Consider the following 23,672-nt stretch of genomic DNA (forward strand, 5'->3'; position numbering starts at 1 on the left):
TTCAAAAGCTTCCTCCACAAATACAGATAATAGCTAGTACACAATTACTTAGTAGTGATCACCTACCTACATTCCTCCACTGTGTCTAGTGATACATTGTGGATGTCATTGTATTTGCATTGCACTTGCAAAAAAATGTCTTCATTAAGGAAGTGCCACAAGGAGTAAACTTGCATTTCTGTGGCAGTCAAAGTTGAGGATTTCATGTCTTCGAGTGAAGTGATCGATCATATATGTGTGGGTGTGTGTACGCGTGTGTAGAATTCCTCTCACAAGCCACGAGTAAAACATGCATTAACACTTATTCCGTCCACAGGCTGTCTGGCTCTTAGGAGAGGATGCCCTTAGATACAGATCTGGAGCCAGATTACGCTTCCAAATTCCTAAATCACACATCTGGTCTGAGATCAGCGTCTAGGAGCAACTTCACCCAACTCCATCGGTAGCAGCCGGGACGCACGTCACTGAAACCACCAGAGGCACATTTCAAACACCTTCTTCTGTCACGCACACAACAAGGCAAACTGCAGACTGCATCACTCAAAGACAGTAATAGATGTAGTGATGTAAGGGGGATTAGGGGGGAAAAAGAGAGCGTGAGAGATGGGGGAAGGGGGAGAGTGAAGTTTGGGGTAAGGCTCAAGGTGCAAAATGATACTGTGCACGTATTGCCTATAGGTGTGAGCTGGCAGGGCAGAGGAGGGAGGGACGGAAGCACTCTCAAGGTCGGATGGGACAGGTAAGGCCAGGGGTGGAGGGAAGGTCTTGGCTGTTTCGGCGTAGAGGTCAGAGTTCAGAGGCGGTGGCGTTGAGGCTGGTTCTTTAACAGGTCAGAGTCTCAACAAGGCATTGGCTGCTGCGCTTCCTCGTCGCTGGACGCTGATTGGCCGTGGCCACGACGACTTCGGAAGCATCGCTGGTCTTCAGGAAACCCCAATCAGTAGGCCGCTCTCTGGCAACACCTCTCTGGTCCTCAGCTGAACGAAGGAGAGAAGGAGGAGAGAGGCGTTATACAATCTAATACAACAGACAAACTGTTGGCAAAATAGAGAAATGGTTAAACAAGTAACACCGCAACAAGAAGTAGTTTGCCATGTAATGCACTGTTAGTTATACTGAGATTCCTGAAATGCAACTGATTGCAGATGAAAAGCTGAGGATGAATGATTAGAGGATAAGCAATGCTGTTATTCATATCCCCTGTCCCTTACAAGCGCACACACACACACACACACACACACACACACCTGCTGTTTTGCCTGTGTGGTGCGAGCCTGGTGGTGTGAGTGGGTGTAAGTATTTATGTCAGCGCTTGATCCCATTGCTCCCATGATTGAAGGGCAGCAGTAAGCCTTTTTTTTTTTTTTAAAGCTGTCAGGCCATGTCTATGTTTGTGTTTAGGTCCTTGAGTGATACTATGATAGTATATACACAGTGGAAACTATGCAGTACGGTTCACTTGAAGCTGTAAATAGATTCAAGCGTACTACAGGGGCATTTAGAAGTAAACAACAGTTTGGTGCACTGGTGGCTCAGCGGGTTGGAGTGTGTTGTGGGTTCAGGAACAACTCATGGCCTTTTTAAGCCCTTATTCAACCAGGCAAGTTGACTAAAAACACAACAGCTTCAGTGCGTAGCTGTAGAGGAAGGTTGGTTTGGCCATAACAAGCCCATTGTCACCGGTCATAACTCCCTCTTTCTCCCATTTTCTAGTCAAAGTAAACACAGTAATACAATGATGTTAGCTGTCTGTCAGGATGGTAAAGCAGTGATGTCATAGCATGATAAGGACAAGCAAATCCACACTGAGGTAAAAGTTGCCCCTGACCACAGAGCCATGATCCAATTACCTCTGCAGCCACAGCTTAACCACAGAGAATTACAGCACAGTTGTCAGGAAATTGAAAGATCGGGGACAACTTCTACCTGTTCGCAACACCACAAGATGTCAAACTATTACCAGCATAAGGAGAGGAAGAGGAGGAGCTTAGAGAGGAAAGTCTCAGCTCGTTCTTCTGGGGGTATTCAGAAGACAAGGAACAAGGAAAGGAGAGAAGGAGAGGAGAGGAGAGGAGAGGAGAGGAGAGGAGAGGAGAGAGACAAATGCAGGATGAAGGAACAAGTGACACAGAAGCAGAAGGCCCAAAGTGACTGATTTACACCATATATAGAAAAGACTATGATTAGGACACTTGGCACACTACAACATACACTACAGACAGACACAGTACTGTGACCTATGGAATATGCGTACAGTACAGATAACCTATGTATGGGATATACTGTATGAATGAAGGTGGATATGGAGAAGTGATTTTTGCTTACCTCCAAGTTTGTCCTTGCTTTCTTCAGCACATCACGAGTCCTTGATACTGCAATAAACAAAAAAAATCTCTATTATCTCTATTACAATATAGGCTCATGGCTGCAAGTACACACACATGATCACACCATGTCAGCACTTTCATTGCTTCATACTTACACTGGTTGACTATGTAGTGCTCCATGCTCTCCTTGGTGCGGCTGGTGCTCCTCAGTCTTTGGATGGTTCCCTGAAGAACCTCTTCCTGCTCTGACATACGCAGTTTCAGGGACAAGATCTCCTCCTGCATACACTGCTCCTACACACACACACACACACACACACACACACACACACACATACACACACATAGATGTTTGTTGTCATGGCTTGGCATTGTTAGCTGACAGGTTTGACTTTCAAACCTATTAAAGACCAGACCATTCTTGTGCAGTCGTATCATGAAGTAAATTCATTCGGTCATGAAACACCACACTGTGTTACAAACCTTCTTAAGGTTTTGGGTGGAGCGATCAGCGCTGGGCAGAGCCGCCCTCCAGAACATCTTCAGCAGAGCCATGGCCTCCTCTAAGATCTGCCTCAGAGTCTTGGTGTTGGACAGAAGACTCTTCACACATCCATAGTCCAGCACCTGCACACAGAGCTCAGTTAAATGCTGTCACCTTTACAGTCGCGACTTCTATTATTCCTTGTCATTGTTTTGTTCAAGAATATTTCTTTGGCAACGTGTCTTGTCCTTCTGTCCCTCACCAGGTCGCCGGTCTGCTCCTGGTTGCCCTCCAGCAGTGGTTGGCTGAGGCAGGCCTGCAGTGCTGTCTCCATGCGCTGGACAAGGCTCCGGCCCTCTAGGACTTGCTGCTGCAGGGCGCTGAAGTCATCCACGTGACCGATGGCATGGCGGCCATTGCGGTTTGCGAACGATCCGTCAGGGGCCTCCCCCTCCAGTTCAGAGTGGGGGTCAAGAAGGTCTGCTGCAGGGAGAGATGGAGAGAGGAGTGAGTCTTGGAATGAAAAGAATTAATGAAATTATCATATTTCCTTTTGAAAGAAAGAGATTGTGGCAGTGATAAATAATTAAAATATGGCAACGCTATTAGGATCAATACTGGGTGTTATACTTGTTGCAAAGCAAAACAATCTTTTTATAATCGATAGACAAATGTCACAGGGAGATTAAGTTTCAGTCATGCCGTGCAGTTAAAGTCACACCATTGGCAGTGCTGTGGCTGTCCTCCAGGTCCAAGTAGGGAGCGTAGGGAGATCCACAGTTAAACAGACCAATGTCCCTGACTGGTGGAGACGGAGCGGGGTCTGTGGAGCACGCAGACACACAATCCAGGCTAGGTCACACAGCAAAGCACACCACAACACACCAGGCAGAGTCCTAAACCTCACCAACGTCTCCTGTGGTAGTATGTTAGCGTTTCACTCAGTATAGCAAACACACAGCTGGTCTGTCTGTCCAAGCATCTAACAATTCACATGCTGTGTTGTTGTATGTAGTAGATGCAAATGTTGGTAGGTAGGTAGGGAAGCATTTATGTGCACTACTAGTCAAAAGTTTAATCTAAAGGTTTATGCTTACATACTTGAAATGTAATATAATTTGTGAAGCTGATGCTTATGTATAAATTTCTTTCCAAAGCCTGTGCCTTTCCATCAAGGCAAAGGGCGGCTACTTTAAAGAATCTAAAATATAAGATTGTTTTGATTTGTTTAACACGTTTTTGGTCACTGCAAATAGTAAAAATAAAGAAAAATGGGTGTCCAAACTTTTGACTGGTAGTGTATGTATATATGTATGTATGTATGTTTGTATGGATGTATACCGATATCCAGAGCGGTGTGCCTCTCACCGTGCAGCAGCTGTCGTCTGTAGAAGCTGTCTCTCTGGGGGCTGGCAGTGAGGGCGGAGAGGGAGGGAGTCCGAGGAGAGCCGACGCCCAGCTTCTGCTCCAGCTGCTTGTGGAGCTCCAGTTGTTTGAGGGCACTGTTCTCCTGGACGCTGTTCTGCAGCTGGGCCCGCAGACTCCTCACCTCCCCCAGCAGCTCCCCCAGCTCCACTGGCAGGCCTGGCAGCTCACACAGGTAGCCTGGAGATAACAGTCACTGACAGTTTGGAGATACTCTTGCTCTGGAGGTCTGTGTGCTGTAGAAGTCTTAATTCTATCACAGCACTAGAATAACGACTAGATGCAGTTTGATATTTGGCTATGAATACTTTAGAGGGTGGGTGCTCAAATATATTTGAAATTGTACATATAGTATACAGGTGTGTTTTTAAAAAAAAAAACACATGACGCTGACAGCATGAACCACTTGACAACCCCTGGGCAGTGCAGATTTTCTATTGATTATAGCTAGTGTACAGTGAATACACTGACCTTTATTGGCCTTTGAGCTGGCACACACACGGTCGTAAACCTGCAGTTCACTCTGCAGGGAGTGGATCAGCTCCCTGCCCTCACACAGCTGCTGCTGCAGTAGAGACACCTCATGCTGGAGCCTGGGGACACACAGGTAAATACTGTATACTCAGAGGACCAATATGCAAACACAGACAGACACACTTTCTTTCTTTCTGTCTGTCGGTCGCTCTCTGTTTCTCACTGACACACACACCTGTTGTTCTTCTCCTGACTGGCCTGCCGCTCCTGCCTTAGCGTGTGTATCTGCTGTCCCTGCTCCTGGCTGTGAGTCTGCAGCCGTCTTAGCTCCTCCTTCCACTGCTCCGCCTCCAGCTCCGCTTGCTTCAGACGGGCCCGTCCCGTGAGCACCGCCTCCCGCAGCTGCACTGCCTCCTCACATGTGTCTGAGGGACAAGGAGAGAGGGAACCGGTAAATATCAAAAACAATCAGAATTGTTTTCAGTTCAGTTGGCTGTTAGATGCAGTACCTGTGCTGGCCTGCAGGCGGGACTGTAGAGCCAGGTTTTCTTCCTTCAGGACCCTGATCTCATTGGACAGCTGAGTGACTGTGTCCAGTCCTTGAATGTAGATGTTAGTGGGTGCACCTGGGATGAAAACAGGAATTATTTAATATAATTTGAGAGTGAAACCAGTGGTAGTGTTATTGGCATTACTGCAGTATGTTTATATGTAGGAGAATACCATATATAGAGTGTGTGTAGATGTGTGTGTGGACTGCTGTACCTCCATCACGCCCAGCGGTGGCCAGTCTCTCCTCCAGCTGCTGTCGGAGCCTCTCATTGGTCCTGATGGACTCCTCCAGACGCTGACGCAGACACCTCACCTCCCGCAGGTGCTCCTCTATCAAGTCTACCCCTGGAAACAAATACATGATAATAATGCCATAATCATGTGGCTTCACTTGAGCTTATCATTAAGCATTTTTCATTACTAATAACTTGAAGTCACAGTGCAATGGAAAATTACTTTTTCACATTGCATAGCTATTACTTTTGCTTCCTGGAAAACTTCCTGATACTGTATATATATAGTGATAGAGAATAGCATAGGGTCATACCTGCATGACTATTTCCTGATTGGTGTCCTGATAATCCAGAATAGCTTCCAATTGGCTGAACCATGTTCTCCATATCCCACAGTGTCCCACCTGTCACTAGACCTGAGTCGGACTTGAGCGAGTGGCCCTCGGGGATGCCGCCCAGCTGGTATTGTTGAAAGGCATGATGGGATAGCTGGCTGTAGGTGGAGAGGTCGTGCTGGTTGTGGGCACCAGGTGAGAGAGGGGACAGAGCCTTGCCATGGGGAACCACAAAGCCTGTAACCATACACAAAGCAATGGAGGTGTGTAAAACATCCTGTTGAATGTTTTCAACAAAACATCTACTGCAAAATTAAATCGATGCAAGTTAGCGGGTGGCTGCAGTCAGGAGTTATTTCCTGGCTATGCTACAGAGCATTTTAGAATATAATTGCATCTATTAACAAGGTATCATGAGTTATGTCTTTGATTTTGAATTACAATTTAGACACCATTCCATTTATGTCACACTGTCCCTGGCCCCTCACCCCTGTTCTCATTCATCTGTTTGTACAGCGTGTCCAACTCTTGGCGAACAGCGTTCACAGACAGGGCTCTGGGCTGGGGGTCAAAGGTCACATGCTGACCCCAGAGGTCAGGGCCAGATGGGACAGGGAGGGAGGTGGAAACAGGCCCACTGACAAGGGCTGGAGGAGGATGACAGGAAGTGAAGGGTAGGAAACATGAAGTAAGAAGAGGAAAAAGGTGAGCTGAGATAAGAGTCTCAGATTTTTGTTTTTGGAGTTTTACAAATCATAGATCTGTGTGTCCCATACCTCTGGAAGAGTGACCGGCCAAACCCACAGGGGCTGAGCAGAGCATGTTGGGACAGCTGTTGGAAGACTTGAGGCCACGGGGAGGAAGGATAGATGGACAGACTGGAAGCGGGTGGAGAGGGGAATGGAAGGTGAAAGGATGGAAAGAGGCATTTCCAGACAGGAGAGGTGAACAAAAGAATAAGCTTCAACGATACCTTCTCTTTCTGATCCATGTCCTGGCTGCCGCCTGTGCTCCTCCTGATACTCGCTGGCATCTAGATCAGAGCACAGCTCCAAGTCCTCGTTGGTTCGACACTCATCTGACACCAAAGAGGTCCTGTCTGATTGGTCGGTGGTTTCGGAGAGGGCATGGCAGCTGGATGGGGTCTCCGGACGCTGCTGCAGTTTGGTGTGGAGGGACTCAATGATTTTATCCTTCTGCTGAAGCTCCTTACTCAGCCTACATGCACACACACACAAGAAAGAGAATCAATCATTGCATTCTTAGCTTCTAGTTATTTTTGGCAGATAATTGGCAATTCATAACTGCTTAACATTGTCTGACACAATCCATGCCAGAGCTCTGTAATGCTACGTTACTATGCATGGAAACTACATGTGTATCTCCCTTACTGTTTGAGCTGTCCATGTAGAAACTCCCTGTCTCTCTCCAGCAGCATTCTAAGAAAGGCTGTCTCTCTCGCTTGGCCACGACCCCCACCCACAGAGAAAGACCACAGAGAGTCCCTGTATATGGGACTGCTCTTAGAAATCATAGACTTCCACAGAGGAGCCATCGGACCACCAGTCAAACTCAGAAACGAAGCACGAGTCCTGGATGCACTACAGCCTGAGCTGGCTGAGCCTTGTCTGGCTGCAGTCTAGATCCAGCAGAAATACTGACTAAAGTCTTTGTTGGCTTCTGGTTCTATTAACTTTATCCGGACCTCCCAGAAGACAATATACATAATATTCTGCAATGCAAAAAAAAAATCTCAGTAGTTATCCATGCAAGGTGTCAGTTTTGTCGAAATCCATTAATAATTGATTTCTCAAAGCTCCAACAAGAAGAGTAGTCCACACACTGGGGAGGATGGAAGGAGGCAGCAGTGAGCGACTGTCACGCAGTCACGCTGAGCCTCTTAAGTGAGGCTGGCAGGACACCTGGGAGTCCTCTGCTCAACTCACTCCACTTAACAGTAAAGGATCCAGTGTGCAGCCTGTGTGTGGATTAACAACAACCTTCTGTCTCCTCTCCAACATATGGAGCCATGTGGACGGCTCCCCTCCTGCCCCGGCGCGTCACATGACTAAGTAAACTAATCACCAGGAGAGAGACAGTGCTCTACACTTTAAGCTACTATGGTGCACTAATTTCAAGTGACACAAATGTCACAACACTGCAGGCCATACTACAATACCGTGCAGCTTTGTTGTTAAGAAGGTTTAGAGCGGGCAAGTAGAGCCACTGGCTAGAATGTGTTGGTTTTAAATTTGATTTGTATCATGGGAGCCTATGAAACTCAGAATGATTAACCAGAGTCCACAAAACATTTGCAAGTACTTTACATGTGCATACAATACTTGAGCCGTATCTGTGTGTGTGTAGGTAAGAGAATCAAGTAGGTAGATTAAGTTTCAGCTGTGCTATTCGTGGGTTCACTGTCTGATTTCTCATCTTTAAGCTGCAATGCACGTGTGCAGGTCTGTAACTAAGCACATGTTCAGTTAACATACAGTATGTGGCTGTTCTTTGCCATGCTGACAGCTATACTGGACTGTGTATGTACACATGTATTGAAAATCTGTTAAATTATTGCAGATGAGTATAATTAGGTAGTGAGGAACAGTTTACTCTACCTTGGCTTTATTCCATTTTATAAACCTGTGTATTAACCTATGGAGAGGTGTAGGTGCAGTTTTTGGATTTTTTTAGCACAACATGTTTGCACCGACCGTACAAAACAACCTCTCAGACTGGATGGGGTTGGTTGAGGCAGAGATCACCCCTTGGCTTACCTTGCCCCTACCTCATGGTAAACAAATTCTAACAAACATGCGGCCACAGACACACACACACACACACAAAAAACAACTGCACATGATCAAGAAGCCAACCCACCGTAGGGCAAGCAACTCATGGCCTGTCTTGTCATCATGGCCCTCTGCACGGTCTCCTATGGAAATGAGACAGGAGACAGAGAGAGAGCAGAGGAGGGGAGAGAGAGATGAAGATTTGGGCAGACAAAGATCATAAGAACATGAAATTGTAAAACATGAAGCAACTCTCTGTGTGCTAGGAGTGAGGGAAAGGAGATTTTCCTTACGTCCACTGATCTTGGTGCCCACTCTCTGTGCCAAGGCAGTGCTCTGTGCCAGCTGCTCCCTGAAGCTCTGGCCCATGTAGTAGTCAATATCGTTGGCACGCAGCAGCTCCTCAAAGGCCTATAAGTTGTAAGTTGTAGCGTAGAATATTGTAGATTTATATCAGATAAAATTAAAACGTGGTTTGAATGAAAAAGGGGATGAATGCAGAGAGGTTTGCCTTACCTTGGTGGTGTCACCCAGGTGCTGTGTGAGGATATGGCAGACTCCTCGCCCCTCTCTCATCCTCTGCCTCAGGTGGGACAGCTCGCGGGCTTGAGCCTGGATCAGAGTGTTGTACTTTCTGTGAAGGGAGGAAGAGAAGGGACCAGAGGGACACAAGGAACCACAGAATAATGTGAAGAAGTATTCAGCACAGCACCAAAACATGCTATTCAAATGATCATGGTACATAGTTAAAACCATGATTAGTAGATGTTTATCTGCTGTGTAATGCTGCTTGTCTTTAGGGAACTTCTCTTTGCAAAATCTCTTTACAATGGAAAGGACACACTGCACATCCCAGACAGTGCAGAGATCTTGGCATGTTTTCATAGCGCTAAGGGCTGGAAGTCATATGACTAGCCATTCCCATGTGCATCTACTAAATGTGCTGGGTAAAAGAAAGTTGCCTAGGGGGCACAGGGACTATGGAGGCAGGAGCAAAAACCAACCCACACTAAGTTTCTGAACCCTACCCCTCTAACTTAGCTCCACTCACCCTGGCCAGGTGGCACATTTCCCCTCCTCTGTCAGGCCTTTGCCCTCCAGCCTGGAGCTCTTCAGTTGCGCCTCCAGTGAGGCAACACGCGACACCAATTCTCGCAGCTCCCGGCTGGGCTTGGGCTCTGAGCGAGTCCCAAGGGTGTCCGACATCCAGCCTTCATCCTCCTCCACACCGCTAGGGGCTGGAGACGCCTCAAAGGCCCAATTCACCTGGAAGATCAGGACAAAATGGAGAGAAGCGATAGGAGGGTAATTGTTATCCACTTTATGCTCATAAACTCAATACAAGAATTAACCCAAAAATATAAGCCAGAGTAATAAACAATGTAGAGCAGCTTGTCTCTGCTACCTTGCGTGGGGTGCGCTCCAGGCTGGAAGCATAGTCGCTGGTGGTGGAGAGGGAGCGGACGCGCAGCTGCAGCCCACGGATCACCTTGTGGCAGCGGGTCAGCTGGGAGCGCAGGTCCTGGACCAGATGCTGGAGAGAGTCTGCTCCTGGCTCATCCCCCAGCTCATAAGCACTTGTGTTACTGCTGCGGTTACCAGTGTACCAGCCCCCGCCTGCACCCTCATAGTCCTGATGATGGGACAGCGACGTACACATCTCCAGGTCATCAAACTCTGATGGAGGGACAGGTGAGGAGAAATATTAATGTATGACTGACATGTGAGAGAAAAAATAGATAGGGTGTGTTTGGGTTTTGGAGACAATTTTGCATTTCTGTTTGTCACCTGGGCTGCTAGCGTCTTCTCGCTCAGCCTCGTTCTCACTGCGGCCGCAGGTCTCATAACCCAGATCTTGGAGATCCACTTGCACCTGCTTACTGGCCTGCTGCACTGACGTCTCCGCTGCAGAGAGGTGAGAGACAAATTACTGGCCACTTTTAGAAAAAGAAATTGTCTGGTTATTGTTTTGCTTTGTCGAGGACTTTTTTGTCTGCGTGTGCACATATCAGTGTGTGTGTGTGTATGCGTCTATATGTGTTCCTGAGTGCAACTTACTCAGCAGATCCCTGTAGTCCTTCAGTTGTTCAGCCTGAGCGTGGACAGTGGCCTCGGACACCATCAGCCTCTCCTGCAGCTCTCTGTTCTCCTGCCGGCTCAGAGCCAGATCGGAGCGCAGACGGGCCGCCTGCTCACGGAGGCCCTCCTCCACATGCTGCCAGAACACTCCCACCTCGCTGCTGTCACCACCAGGCTCCACCTCCTGTGAAAACAAAGTGTTTTAGCAACGCTGATGCGTATTCCAAATAAAAAGACATCACATCGTACTTTAAATTGACTCCAGAGGGGATACATATTTCAAAAAATACTTTGATAAACACACAGTACACTAACTATTCCGTGATCTTTGAGAGAGGACAGGCAGGAGCAGCTGTCAGGACCTCACTGCTTATATAAACCACCATGAGGCTAAGAAAACAGCCCGACATAGAGACTGTTATACCAACAGAGAGAGAAGTCAGAGACAAAAGGAGGGCAGGCCTAGAGGCAAGGCTGCTTTAGTAGGGATTGTCAAATATTGCTTTTCAGTCAGCACATTTAGGCTTTAAATTGTATTGCTATGATATATCAAATTGTTCGGTATTTCTTTGTTTATTGAAGACATTGTAAGATGTACAGAAGAGGACGAGGGCCACGTGAAAAAATCTTGTTCTGAGAATAAAGGCAGAATTCTGACTTGGAAGTCAGAATTCTGACTTGGAAGTCAGAATTCTGAGATGAAAGTCAGAATTCTGAGATTCTAAGAATTAAGTCAGAATTCCGAGGTTAAAGTAATTCTGACTTCATTCTCAGAATTCTGAGATTAATCTCAGAAATCAAATACATTTGTCACATGCGGCCTTAATCCTCTTCCACAGTGATGAGTTAAAGGGGCAGTAGGTGATATTTTACTGCCCCATAGCACAAAATGACCATAATATGTCTGGGTGATATCTGTGGTAGGAAATTCCTACTAGTCGCCCATAGAGGTGGATGAAGGTCAAAGATTTCTTAATGCCTCTTTAAATGTTTAATGTGTTACCGTCTCAGTCTGCTGTGGCTGACGATGGGACAGTAAAGTCCCCAGGTCCAGAGAGTGCGGCCGGGTGCAGTGCCTCTTCCCCCGCTCGTCTCTCAGCCTCACACACGGAGGGCCACGCTTCCCTGCCGACGCTGGAGGTGCCTCCTCCTCCTCCTCCTCCTCCTCCTCCTCCTCCTCTTCCTCCTCCTCCTCCTCTTCTTCTTCCTCCTCTTCTTCCTCAATATACTCCTCTTCCTCTTCGTATTCCTCTTCCAGGTTCAGACTGTGTTCCTCCTCTGGGTTTGTCCTCAGTCCCAGGACTCCAGCTCTCCCTTGGCTGTCTCTCAGAGCCTGGTTCTCCCGCTGCAGGCTCAGCAGTGCACTCCTAGGGGAGGACCAAAAGAAACAGGAACCCACATAGACATCAGCATAAATATGGAATCACACTGTCCTTTATAGGATGAGGATGATTTATAGGATGGTCATCAAGTTAAAACCAATGTTTTTCATAGTTCCTGAAAAGTTGTCATTTTGGAGATACAACAACAGTACTTCTATGTATGAGTGTTATGGACCTACTGTATAACAATTCTCACTCTATATACTTTCTATGACCATATTTTGCCATAATTTCATATTAGACAACCACAAAATAAAGTTTCCTGAGTATGTTAAAGGCAAATATGCACCTCATCTGAGCTAGGGAGGTGAATCCATCCCTCTCCAGCTGTGACCTTATTTCTTCAAGTTCCCCGTTAAGAGTCTTCTCTACTTCCACAGGCTGCTGAACGTCCCTCCGCCCCTCAGCCTGCCGGGACAACTCCCCCCTCACCAGCCCTCCAGACAAACCCTCCTGTCCACGGGCCATCCCAGACGTCTGCGGGTGAAAAGAGAAGACTTTTTAAACACATATAACATTGTGGTTGTTGTTATAAATGTGGAATTAGGAAAGGATGGAAATCGAGATCAAACAAAATACATAAATGATTTGAGATAAGGAACTGACCACCTGAATTAAAATGGATCGTACAGCGAAATGTATTTTACCTGAATGGAGGCCAGACTTCTGGCAGTCACTTTAACATCATCATCCTCTATACTGTCCGTGAACTCGTCACTGCTGCCGTCTTCATCATCTCCCTCCTCCTCCTCCTCCTCCTCTGTGCTGAGCTCTGGAAACACAACAGCCAGATCAGGACACTTGCTTTTCTCCTTTGGCATTTATTTCTTAGTCCGCTGTTCTTTGTACTTTTTATGTCTCCGTCTCTAGCTTCCACTCACTTTTCCACTTTCCACTCTCTCTTACTCGACTGAATCACCTCTCTGAGTCATGGAACTAAGGGGAAATGTTATGTCATAAGTTCCCAGCCAGCCAAAAACACACTCAAGGCAGTCCAGCCCAGGCGAGTGTGTGTGAGTGTGTGTGAGACAGTGTATGTGTGGGCATCCATTCCACAACACTGAGCATTTGGTGTGATTTAAAAGAACAATCGATTGGAATACAATGGTTTTGGAACAATGCATATTCACTCACATGAAAGATTGACTGTTCCTGGAAATTTTGTGCCAAAATAAAATGTATATAGCAGAATAGTATGTACTTTGTGTAATCTCTAAAATGAATAAAGACTTATCATCAGACAACTATACTATGCTATGCATGGAGACACACACACACACACACACACACACACACACACACACACACACACACACACACACACACACACACACACACACACACACAAAGAGGGGAACACATACATGGATATTGATGTGCTGCCAGGAAGCAGAGGCTCAGTGGAATGTGACTGGCAGGAATTTCAAAGGGAAATTGTTTTATGTAACAGGCCTTCATGAAACACAGACACAGACACACACATACACACACACACACACACACACACACACACACACACACACACACACACACACACTGCATTGCTAGACATGAATAATATGTGTATGGAGATTGGCTCACTTACAGCCATTACATTGCTGGGACTTAATTATGGTATTGTTGTATAATCATGGAAAGTTCAGAGGTTGGTCTAGTTGAGTATGAGAGTTGGATTTACTAAAACAGCTTTGTGTCACTAGTGAGAGGACAGGAAATTGATGGAGAGAAACTGTTGACTGAACAATGTGCACCGACTCAAGTGTAAAATAAACTGACCGGATGAGGGGCCGTGTTTACATACTGGAGCACTATATAATGAGGCCACTCTCATAACTGGGTACTTCATGATTCCATGTATGCTGTATATTATATTGGGAATTTTGACAAACCTGTTTCATCTTTTAAAAAATATCAGGGGATATTCAGTGAAACAACTCACACGTAAGCTTCCCTTAATTTGGTGTTGCAGTGAATGTATGGGCAATACGGCTGTGTGGGTTTTGCTGACTTTTCACAAACCTTTTGTATTGGTCACAACATCAGAGACATTACAGAGCGGGGACCGTGACTGAACCTGCTGCAGCGGTCCTGTGTGCATTTTGTGTGCAAGATGTATTGTAGTAGTGAATTTCTAACCACACATCACATCAAAACAGCCATGCAAACAGGAACACCATGCTGGAATCTCATGCATGAGGTCGTAAAGACATGAAGAAACACTCATTTGTAGTGGTAATATCTGTTAATGTACATTACAGGTTACAGTTTCATGTAGGCCTTGAGATTTATACAGCAAAACTACTTTTACTGGTGATGAAAAGAAAACTATTGACAAATCGTAGGATGGACTATGGACATTATATTTCAATACATTTCAAGTATGTGTGTAGTCGTGGTTATGAACGTGGATTCTGGGACAAACGGGGACACAAATAGACTGTGAGGAGGCTGAGGACAACATGAAATGAGTTATTTCCACTCTGAGGGACTTTAAATTGGATAAAACACACTACGGGTCGGTAGGTCTTCGGGGAGAGGAGGGAAGTACATAAGGACCAAGTGGGGAATTGTCAGTTTGGGATATTCTTGAGACAAATTCCCAATTAAAGACAAGAAAGAGAAATCCATACCAAAAGTGCTTTTGACAAAAAGCCAGCACATGTTTATTTTTGTTCCATTTAAAATACAAAAAGGATGTGTCAACGAGGATTCCATCTTCAAGGCTAGATGAGAGATCAGGGCACAAAATTTAAAAAAAGAAAATGTAATCTAACCACTGTCAATAATGAATGGGCAAGTTCTATTCCTATCACTCACATCTCATGTGATTTATAGAAAGCATAGTGCAGACTGTCAGCAAAGTACTTGCTGTTAAGATTTTTTTTTATCTTGGTGCAAAGATGAATTGGATTTCAAGAAGAAGATTTACTAGAAACAACAAAAGCTATTATACTCTATTACCATGAAGTTACAGTGAGTTTATCAGCGTGCATCTACCGCACTGTATCTACTATGGTTGACTTCATCGTCCATGCATGTCTTTCAGACTAAAATGCAACTAGAGCGAAGTAGGAAAGACTGCGGGTCAAAGGTGGATCAGGAGTATACTACTTGGCCATCTTTTTGGATTTGTCTTATGCGTATCTTGGGCCTGGATTAAGTGTGTACACAGAGATGGTATAAAACAAATGATGGATGGTAAGACGCTTCACTGTAAGGCATGAGCTTGAGTTTCTCCACACCACATAACATCACTGTGACGATAAGGCTGGAAGAGTGACACCGGTGAGACACAGTACATAGAAATGGCAATACAGAACAATTGCACTGCAAAGCAATACGCAGGCAGTTTGCAAAAAACAATATAAAAACATATTCAGAACACACTCACAAAATATATTAATAAATAAAAATCTGAGTTGCACATTGCCGCTTCATACAGTAGAGGTTAATTTTGAACAGGTGTCTGCGACCGTGAGTAGTGCTTGTGCCATCTGGACGAAGTTGCCTGAAGACTGAAAGTCAGTTTTACATTTTTAAATCCCACTTTAAATAAATAGTGTGCCTGATCATATGTGCTGTAGGACCACATTTTTCTAAAACTGTAAAACTCAAAACTGACTGTCAGTATCTCCAGACAGCTCCGTCTCACATAAAGAGTGCCTGTCTCACTCGGTAGTGCTGTGGTCAGACAGAGCATCATGTACAGTTAGTGACAGTGCCCCCTGCAGCCCAGGAGGCTGGACCCTGCCCATCCCCACCTCCAAAGTCGGGCTGCCTCTTAGCTGCCCGTTCCAGTGCCAGGGCCATGTTACGGGTCCTGGCCAGGACCTCCTCCAGCTGTCCGCGGAGCGCCTGAACCGAGTCCAGTTCAGTGTGCAGGGCCTGGGTCTTCTCTGAGCTGCTGTGTGGTGGAGAGGAGGAGACGGAAGACGTGCTTTGAATCAAACAAACTGCAGCTCACAGAAACTGAGTTGTCACAAGACCTGGGTGAAGCCTCCCTACCTGTCTCCCCTGGTATGGATGTGGGCGAGACTCTGGTACAACCTCTTCTCTGCCCGCAGGGCGTCGTTCAGCCTGTGGTACTCCGACACAAGCTGCTCCAGCACACACTGACAGGGACGAGGAGGAAGGAGAGACATGACGAGGCAAAAAAAGAGGGAGATGGATGCATAATCTTAACCTGTACACATACCCAAATACTGTCAAATATAGCAATTCTCTAGATGGATGTGATTGAAGTGAAATCCTACTTGGTGATCAGTGCTGTCTTTAGTGGCAACTCCCTTGGCCTGCTGTTGAGCCAAAGATAAACGCAGTGCAGAGAGCTCTTTCTGCAGGGTGAGAAAAAGAAGAGATAAAGATATTCACCGTGAGACAGAAGATATTTGTTAGTTTCATGTAAGTCATCAGAGGGCGAATCACACACCTGAGCCTCCCTCTCCTTCTTCAGCACCAGCTGCAGCTCCTCCTGGATGGCTTTAATCTCTGCTTCTCTCTCTTTTGAGGAGGGCTCCATCGCCTCTTCCTGGCCCTGCATCAGCTCCTGATGAATAAAGTCATACTGTCAAGATCAGATGTACTGGAAAAGGAAACTGAGCGAGACAGACAGCTAAGGTGAAGAGGTGAGCAGGTACATTGATAAAGGCTTCCTTCTCCTTCAGCAGGCTCTGCAGACGCTCCGTCTCTCCTCCCAGCTGCCTCTCCTTGTCCCGCCTCAGCTCGCACAGCTCCCGCTCTCGTGACGACAGCTGCTTGCGTAGCTCCTGCAGCTGGCCCGTCCGCTCACCAATCACCTGGGAGAGCCTATCAGAGCAGTCCTGAGAGAGAGAGGGAGTTCAGCTTCATTTTATTGTATAAACTGATTGGTCTGCAGAACTTATATCTGTTATATTTCTATAACACACTACTTCTTTTACTGTGTTGCTGCTTCTGCAGGACAGATCCCAGATCAGTAACATGGCATACCTGCAGATACTGGTCTTTGGAGCTGACAGTACTGAGCAGATCCTGGACCTGCACTTGGTGTTCATTAGATTGGCGGCTGCGGTCTGACAGCAGCTCCTGGAACAGCTTCTCCTTCAGAGACAAACGAGCCTTTAGCTCCTCCACTAGCTCGCTGGGACCGGCCTGCACCCTGGTGAGGAGGGCGGCGGTCAGGTCCTACACACACACACACACACACACACACACACACACAACACAAAACACAAAACAACAAACATGCACACAGAAAAGGTTGTGTCAGCACACCTGTTGTGTTTGTAAAGATCAAAACAATTACCACAGGTTTGTCTAGTTGGACTGGTCTTTCACAGCATTGAAAGTCACATATTGGCAAACAATGCAGAGCCATGGCAACAAAGGCATAGATTTGTAGGTGTGTGTGTGTGTGTGTGTGTGTACATGTGCGTGTTTGTTACCTCTGTCTCCTGGCTGCGTGTCTGCAGAGCTGCCTGCAGCTGGCTGATGATGGTGTCTTTCTCTCTCAGAGTGTTTTTCTCCTTCTCCTCGTTCTGCTGTTTCAGCCACTGCAGGTTCCTGTAGGCCTCTGCAGCCTGCTCCAGCTCCAGCTCTTTACCCCGCACCAGGGCATCCAGACTCTGGAGGGCATACGCATAATCACAATCACAGTCGTAATCATACAAACAGAAATATGCACAAATGATAGCTTGTTTGTAACCCTTATATCAAGCTTTCCAGTCTTGAGTTGAACAGTTTTTTAAAAATGAGACTGCCACCATTTGCGTTTGAGATACGCTCTTACAAAATGTTTGATAGCCAAAAATTGAAACGAGTAAAGGGGGTCCCTTATGAATGATGCAGGTAATCAGTAACAAGATACATCATCCAAACATATATATATATATATATATATTTAAATGATAGTAGGTAACTTAAGCCCTTGGTTGAGAACATTTGTATAAACAGGATCATCATGACATTAACTTTGTCATGATTTGTTTTTCCCAAAATGGACACATAGTGTTTTGGAATTGCTGATTTAGGATCACTGACCAGATCCCCTCAAACATCGCACCATGAAAGTTTCTGGAGGGCAAAAATGACCTCTCCTACATGGACACGCTTGGTAAAAAAGGCCTGTGCCAGAAGTTTGTGATGGCGTTTTTGGTGTGTTTGTATGGCATGTATGTCTTTGTCTGTGCACAGATGCAGTGGAGCGTACCGTGATGGTCTCGTCGTTGTTGGACAGGATGCAGCGGAGTCTCTCCAGGTCTCGCTCCTTCTCCCTGAGGGCCAGCTGCAGCCTCCGGACCTGGCCCTCCCGCTCCTCCAGACAGCGGAACTTCTCATCGATGGAGCGCTGCAGGGAGGAGAGGGAGAGCATCACACTGCTGCTGTTCTGCGGGCTCAAACTGTTTATCACTTTCTACATAATGTTCACAGGTGTCAGAACAGGACTACGCAGGTCTGGTCTGTGTTACCAGCAAGAAATTCCAGCAACAACCAATCTTTCATGTCAGCGAACATGCACATTATTCACTGTGAGTATTTGATAATTCAACAAAAGGAAGGTACTTATCAGGAGCATTTTTTGCCCCTGCATTTTCTATTTCACAGGCATTTTATGAACTTTAAAGGGCATTTTTACCCCAAGCTCCTGCTAATGTCTGACCCTGGTGTTTATGTGTTTGTGTGTGTGTGTGTGTGTGTCTGTGTATGTGTGTGTGTGTGTGTGTGTGTCTTACCTCCAGAGCTCTGTCTCTATCTTTAATGCGCTCTCTTAGTTTCTCCAGTAGCGTATCTCTGGGTTTGGAGCTTGTAGTGGACTCCAGCATCTCTGAGTACTCCTACAGAAATAAAGATGGTTAGACAGGAAATCTGTATGTGCATATCTGAATATGTATGTATGCACAGTATGTGTTTGTTTGTGTGTGTGTGTTACCTGTAGCTGCCTCTCCTTGTCCTGCAGAGAGCGTTTGAGCTGTGCGATGCTCCTGTCTTTCTCCTGCACCTCAGAGTGTTTCTCTGCCTCGCTCTCCCTCAGAGCGGCTTCATTCGCCTGGAGCTCAGAGCGAGTCTTCTGAAGGGCGCTGCGCAGGTCCTGCAGCAGGGAGGAGAAGGTTAAGCATGCTCCCACGCTGCTTCTAGAGACCTTTTAAGTACTTTGCATGGATACTCATTGCACATACACATTCACGAGCACACTGACCTGGTTGTGTTTCTCGGTGACCTCTCTGTGCTGCAGCGCCTCCTGCAGATCAGAGTGGAGTCTGTCCTTGAACCGGCCCAGGTCGTCTCCCTGCCTCTGGCTCTGTCTCAGACTCCTCTGGCTGGCCTCCAGCTCCAGACCCAGGGAGAACAGGGAGCTCTGCACTCCCACTAGCTCAACCTGCAGCTGGGCCAGGGTCCCGGCCTCGCTACCCCCCTCTGGAGCCTGGAGATGGAATGACCACACACCAAGGAACGACTGTATGTTATCAGCCTGAAGAGAAGATTTCTCCATATAGACTGGGGATGAATTCTATAGCACAATGGTGCTTCATACATGTGTGTAAGGTCTCACCTTGGATTGTGCGAGCTGGTTGCGGTGGGCAATTTCTCTTAGCTTACACAGCGTGGCGTTCTGCCCCTCAATCAGCTGGTACAGCTCCTGGGCCTTGGGGCAGAATAGATCATGGGTGTGTGTACTAACTGTGTGCATGCTCAAATATAGGCAACATCTCACATGGTTGGCCTCTAGTCATGACAGAGACACAGTAGAACACACACCTCGCTGTCTTTGGTGCTGATGGACTCGGTGAGGCCCTGGATGGCTCTTTCCTGGTTCTGAGCAGCCTGGCGGATTGAACGCAGCTCACACTCCATCTCGTTCAGCTTCTCCTGTAGCTTCTAGGAGGAGAGAGAGAGACATGGAGATTACAGTCAGGCTTTAGCTGAGATGTGAATTTAACATGCAGAATAAATGAAGTGTTGTTCCATACCGTATTATTGGCCTCACTCTCGTGGATCTTGGCCTGCAGGGATTGGACCTGGAGCTGGGCCTTCTGCAGCTCACTGACACACTGACCGGCTGCACACTCATACTGGTTCAGCTGGCTTTGCTGCTCCTCAACTAGACTCTGTAACACCCACAGAGAGAAAAGGTTTAGATATCTGCATTTTCAGTCATAAAAACACTCACTAAATGTGTGCAGTCCAACTGCTGTCTAGTTTGTGGAAAAATATTGTTTTCTAACCTTACAATGAACTGGGCTCAGAAATCTGCCTCCAAATTCATGAAAAATACAGAGGCATCAGGCTGCATAACCACCACAGTGGGTTGTGTAATATGTTTACACCATTTGGAAACCCAAATATCTTGTTCCCTGCTCATTCATGTGTGTACTTTGTTAAAAGCTATGGCGAGGAGACAGCATTTTAAGAGCTGTGTGAGCATGTGCATGCATGCGTGCACGCCTATCTGTGTGGGTGGGTTAGTATGAGTGAGTGTGCCCCAAGTGCTCCGTGCAACTACTATCTTTACATAACCAGTACATCAATGTCCACAGCTTTCACAACACTAGAGGAAGGATAAGCAAGCGTGGAGGTTGTGTTGCATATGCTCTGATAAAAGCAGCATTGTTGTGTGTGCCAATAAATTCAAGTGAAATTTCAAGCCATACTACTTTTATTTTTGGATGTGCTACTTTTTCCCTCCAACAATAGGAAGGATGTTGCAAAGATACGCATACTGGCCTATAATCAATTAGATCCCAATCCTTCCCAAATCCAGATTCTTGTAGTTTATTGTATCATGTAATTTTGTCTTTCTGTATATGGAAATCAGAATGTTAACATATATAAATATAGCGTTACTGTACTTTGCACTAGCCAACCAGTGTTGAGATGACAGGGTGGTCTGACATTGCGTGGCTCACTGCGCCTCCAGGGCTCTCAGTGAAAATAGGCCAATAGTGGAGCCACTCTGTCTTAACGTCTCCCCATATCTAACCTACTTCAGTCAACAGCCCCGGCTCTCGGATCGCACACCCATATTAAGGAATAGCTACTAATTCAGGGACAAACACACACACTCACCCTCCCAAAACTGTCACTGAGGATTGTTAACTTGAGGAGGCAGGATTTATAATATTACAGGCAGGCACACACATACACACAGCACACACACACACACACACACTTATGCTGCAGAAAATCCTGTGCTACGGTGCTACTTTATGAGTGGATGAAACTGCTTCATGATGGAAAAACTGGAAGACTTGATTCCTAAGACGCCTCTCATCTGTCAGCAGGTTATGCTCATGCCTCGAGGCGTTTAGCTGCTGTAATGCAAGTCATTGTATAAATGTGCTCAAATCCTCAAGTTCCTCAGATCTGAAACTAAAAACATGGAATTAGATATCTGGCTGACATTTTACATACTAGTTTTTAATTTTGAGGGATTATGCACTCACAATATTGGAAAAACCATCAGAGCTTCCACTCTATGCACCCTACTTCACTGATATGGCTGAATGCCCCTTGGCGTGTATACACACACACACACACACACATCAAACATGCTAAGTAACTAGGCCATGCCGTGTCTCACAGTTTACCCACACCTGAGTACTCATGTAATGTATTCGCATACAAAGACAACTAAGCAGAACACACATACACACACTCCCACATAAAAACATGTACGCGCACACACACACACACACACACACACACACCCCAGTTAAGCACACTAGCACACATCCTCTGGGAAGAGGCTTGGTGGAGAGGCTTGGTGGAGAGGCTGTAGGCGGGATTTAAGTGATTGACAGCTGGATTATGCGAGTAATTAAGATAGAGAGAGTAATAGTTATCTAGCGCTCTAACAGCAGAGCCGGTCGGGTCGGTTCACTCAGGCTCGGAGAGCTACAGATAGATTTGCAATGCATAGGCAAGATTCCCTATTCCACAGTGCGACACACTCTGCAGGACTCAAATCTTAATATTCAGCTCCACCCTCATGAAGGCATTATACCTGGTGAGGGCGGGGAGGTGGGTATTCTTTATACACATCTTCCCACAAATCCTCCAGCTCAGCCAGGTCCAGACCCCCATCCAGGCCCACATCCAGCCTGATCAGAGGGGTCTCCAGTTCAGGTGTAGGGACGTGGATGTCCCTCTCTCCATCTGGAGCTCCATAAGACATGCCCAGGACGGGGTCAGGGAAGCCCAGCCTGGTGCCTCCGTTACTGGGGCTCCGTCTGAGCAGCACCGGCAGCTTGCTCCCCTTGGGGGTCTGGACCGGTCGGTACGCGGCGTAGTTCTGGAGCAAACAGAGGGCCAGGGACAGGTCGGGTCCGGGTGAAGCTTGGCCGAGCGGGGTTCCCATGTGCTCCTCAGAGAGGGAGTCAGATATCCGGTCATCTAGTGGGTCCCTGGGGAAGCTCAGCCCTCCATCTGTTATGGCTGCAGGCTGGGTGTATTCTTCAGCCGTCTCCAGGGACGCGATAGAGGGGCTGGAGCTGGCCCGGCCCGCCAGAGTGCGATCACTGTCTGATGTCCGTGAGGGGTCCTGAGAACCAGGGACCAGCGTTAGAGAGGAGGGGGGTTCTTCGGAGTCTTCCTCAAGTTTTCTTTCTCCTCCTCCACCAGTCACACTCCCTCCTACGACACTGGCTGAGTATCTGGTCGACGGCCCACAGGAAATACTCCGTGCCAGCTTCCTGGGCACCTTACAGACGGCTTCGTAGTCAGAGTCTGCCACCCGCCAGTAGCTGCACCCCCGACACCTCCTGGGGGTACTGGGCGTACAACGTTGCGACCCGGCGGCCGTAACCTCTGACCCCGGACCAGCGGGACACTGGGGGTGGTGGTGATGGTGGCAGTCCAGGCCGTCCTCTGCCCAGGACTCGTACAGAGAGTAGACCAGGTCCTCTTGCAGCAGGGCGCAGTACTTAGCGTGGGTGAGACCGGACATGTCCACCATCCCTTCCCCTCCGTTACCTCCAGTCCCCGTTACGGCACCCTCTTCCCCGTTAGTTTTCCGGTAGAGCCCGCCGATGCACTGCCTCAGCCGGTGTTTCTCTTGCAGGAGCCGCTGCAGCCGCTCGATGGACAGGGCCTCCACACGGGCGATCACTGTGTCGAAGCGGTACATGCGGTCCAGCATGAAGGCGCACTTGGAGCAGGCGAACTCCCCTCTGCCGTCCCGGGTCAGCTCTCGGCCCAGAGCGTGAGACAGCAGCACCTGCAGGTTGAGCTTGGCGGTGGGATGGAAGATCCATCGCCGTTGGTTACCGCAGAGCTCCCGCGCACAGATACGACACGCCTCCTTCATCTTCACGTCAAGCATTCCACAGGCTTCAGTGATGAAACAGGTCAAGTTTTGAAATCATTGAAGAATGGAAGAATATCCTCAGACTGAATCCCCCAACTATCATGCTGACAACTGAGTCCTCATAATAAATTTGTTATCATGTAAACAAAAATAAGCATAATATTAAGCTGCATTGTTCATTCAAAAAAATCAAAGAGTAACCATGTGCTTTCAGCCCACAGCAAAAGCCTTTAGGTCTCAAATAAATAATGTAAAGGTATTAATGACACCTGTGCTTGTAGTGCCGTAAAATTCAATTGCCTGGAAAT

The 23,672-nt window shown here is 47.1% G+C and overlaps 1 protein-coding gene across 1 annotated transcript; it reads right to left on the bottom strand.

Annotated features, from left to right (window-relative positions):
- Positions 1-780: 780 nt before the first annotated feature.
- On the bottom strand, positions 781-23,379 carry LOC139658672 (myomegalin-like). The gene is made up of 41 exons (XM_071536821.1): positions 22,063-23,379; positions 20,030-20,167; positions 19,818-19,937; positions 19,612-19,704; positions 19,258-19,482; positions 18,991-19,149; positions 18,794-18,895; positions 18,271-18,408; positions 17,507-17,686; positions 17,052-17,246; positions 16,721-16,903; positions 16,513-16,629; positions 16,337-16,417; positions 16,089-16,195; positions 15,845-15,987; positions 12,731-12,855; positions 12,373-12,560; positions 11,705-12,068; positions 10,681-10,885; positions 10,411-10,527; positions 10,028-10,299; positions 9,674-9,888; positions 9,139-9,256; positions 8,916-9,033; positions 8,711-8,765; positions 6,786-7,048; positions 6,631-6,693; positions 6,319-6,477; positions 5,810-6,067; positions 5,476-5,607; positions 5,220-5,336; positions 4,946-5,135; positions 4,708-4,829; positions 4,180-4,416; positions 3,533-3,634; positions 3,074-3,291; positions 2,811-2,954; positions 2,483-2,621; positions 2,326-2,372; positions 1,961-2,015; positions 781-977 (listed from the first exon to the last, which is right to left on the bottom strand). Exons 1-41 carry the CDS (start codon positions 23,377-23,379, stop codon positions 823-825), a joined length of 7,476 nt encoding a protein of 2,491 aa, XP_071392922.1. The 3' UTR covers positions 781-822.
- Between the last annotated feature and the right edge of the window lie 293 nt (positions 23,380-23,672).

The sequence above is a fragment of the Centroberyx affinis genome, unplaced genomic scaffold, assembly GCF_046629955.1.
Source record: "Centroberyx affinis isolate AG114_WGS23_722 - 3 ecotype Tasmania unplaced genomic scaffold, CSIRO-AGI_Caff_v1 ptg002950l_1, whole genome shotgun sequence".
NCBI classification, from domain to species: domain Eukaryota; kingdom Metazoa; phylum Chordata; class Actinopteri; order Beryciformes; family Berycidae; genus Centroberyx; species Centroberyx affinis.

Bases quoted from the DNA above. Each gene is read 5' to 3' on its own strand.
- LOC139658672 (XM_071536821.1), bottom strand. From the start codon at position 23,379: ATGCTTGACGTGAAGATGAAGGAGGCGTGTCGTATCTGTGCGCGGGAG. The intron at 16,904-17,051 runs GTATGCCATGTT...TCTCTCTCTCAG, and splicing joins CCAAAGACCAGTATCTGCAG to GACTGCTCTGATAGGCTCTC. The intron at 9,034-9,138 runs GTAAGGCAAACC...TACAACTTATAG, and splicing joins ACCTGGGTGACACCACCAAG to GCCTTTGAGGAGCTGCTGCG.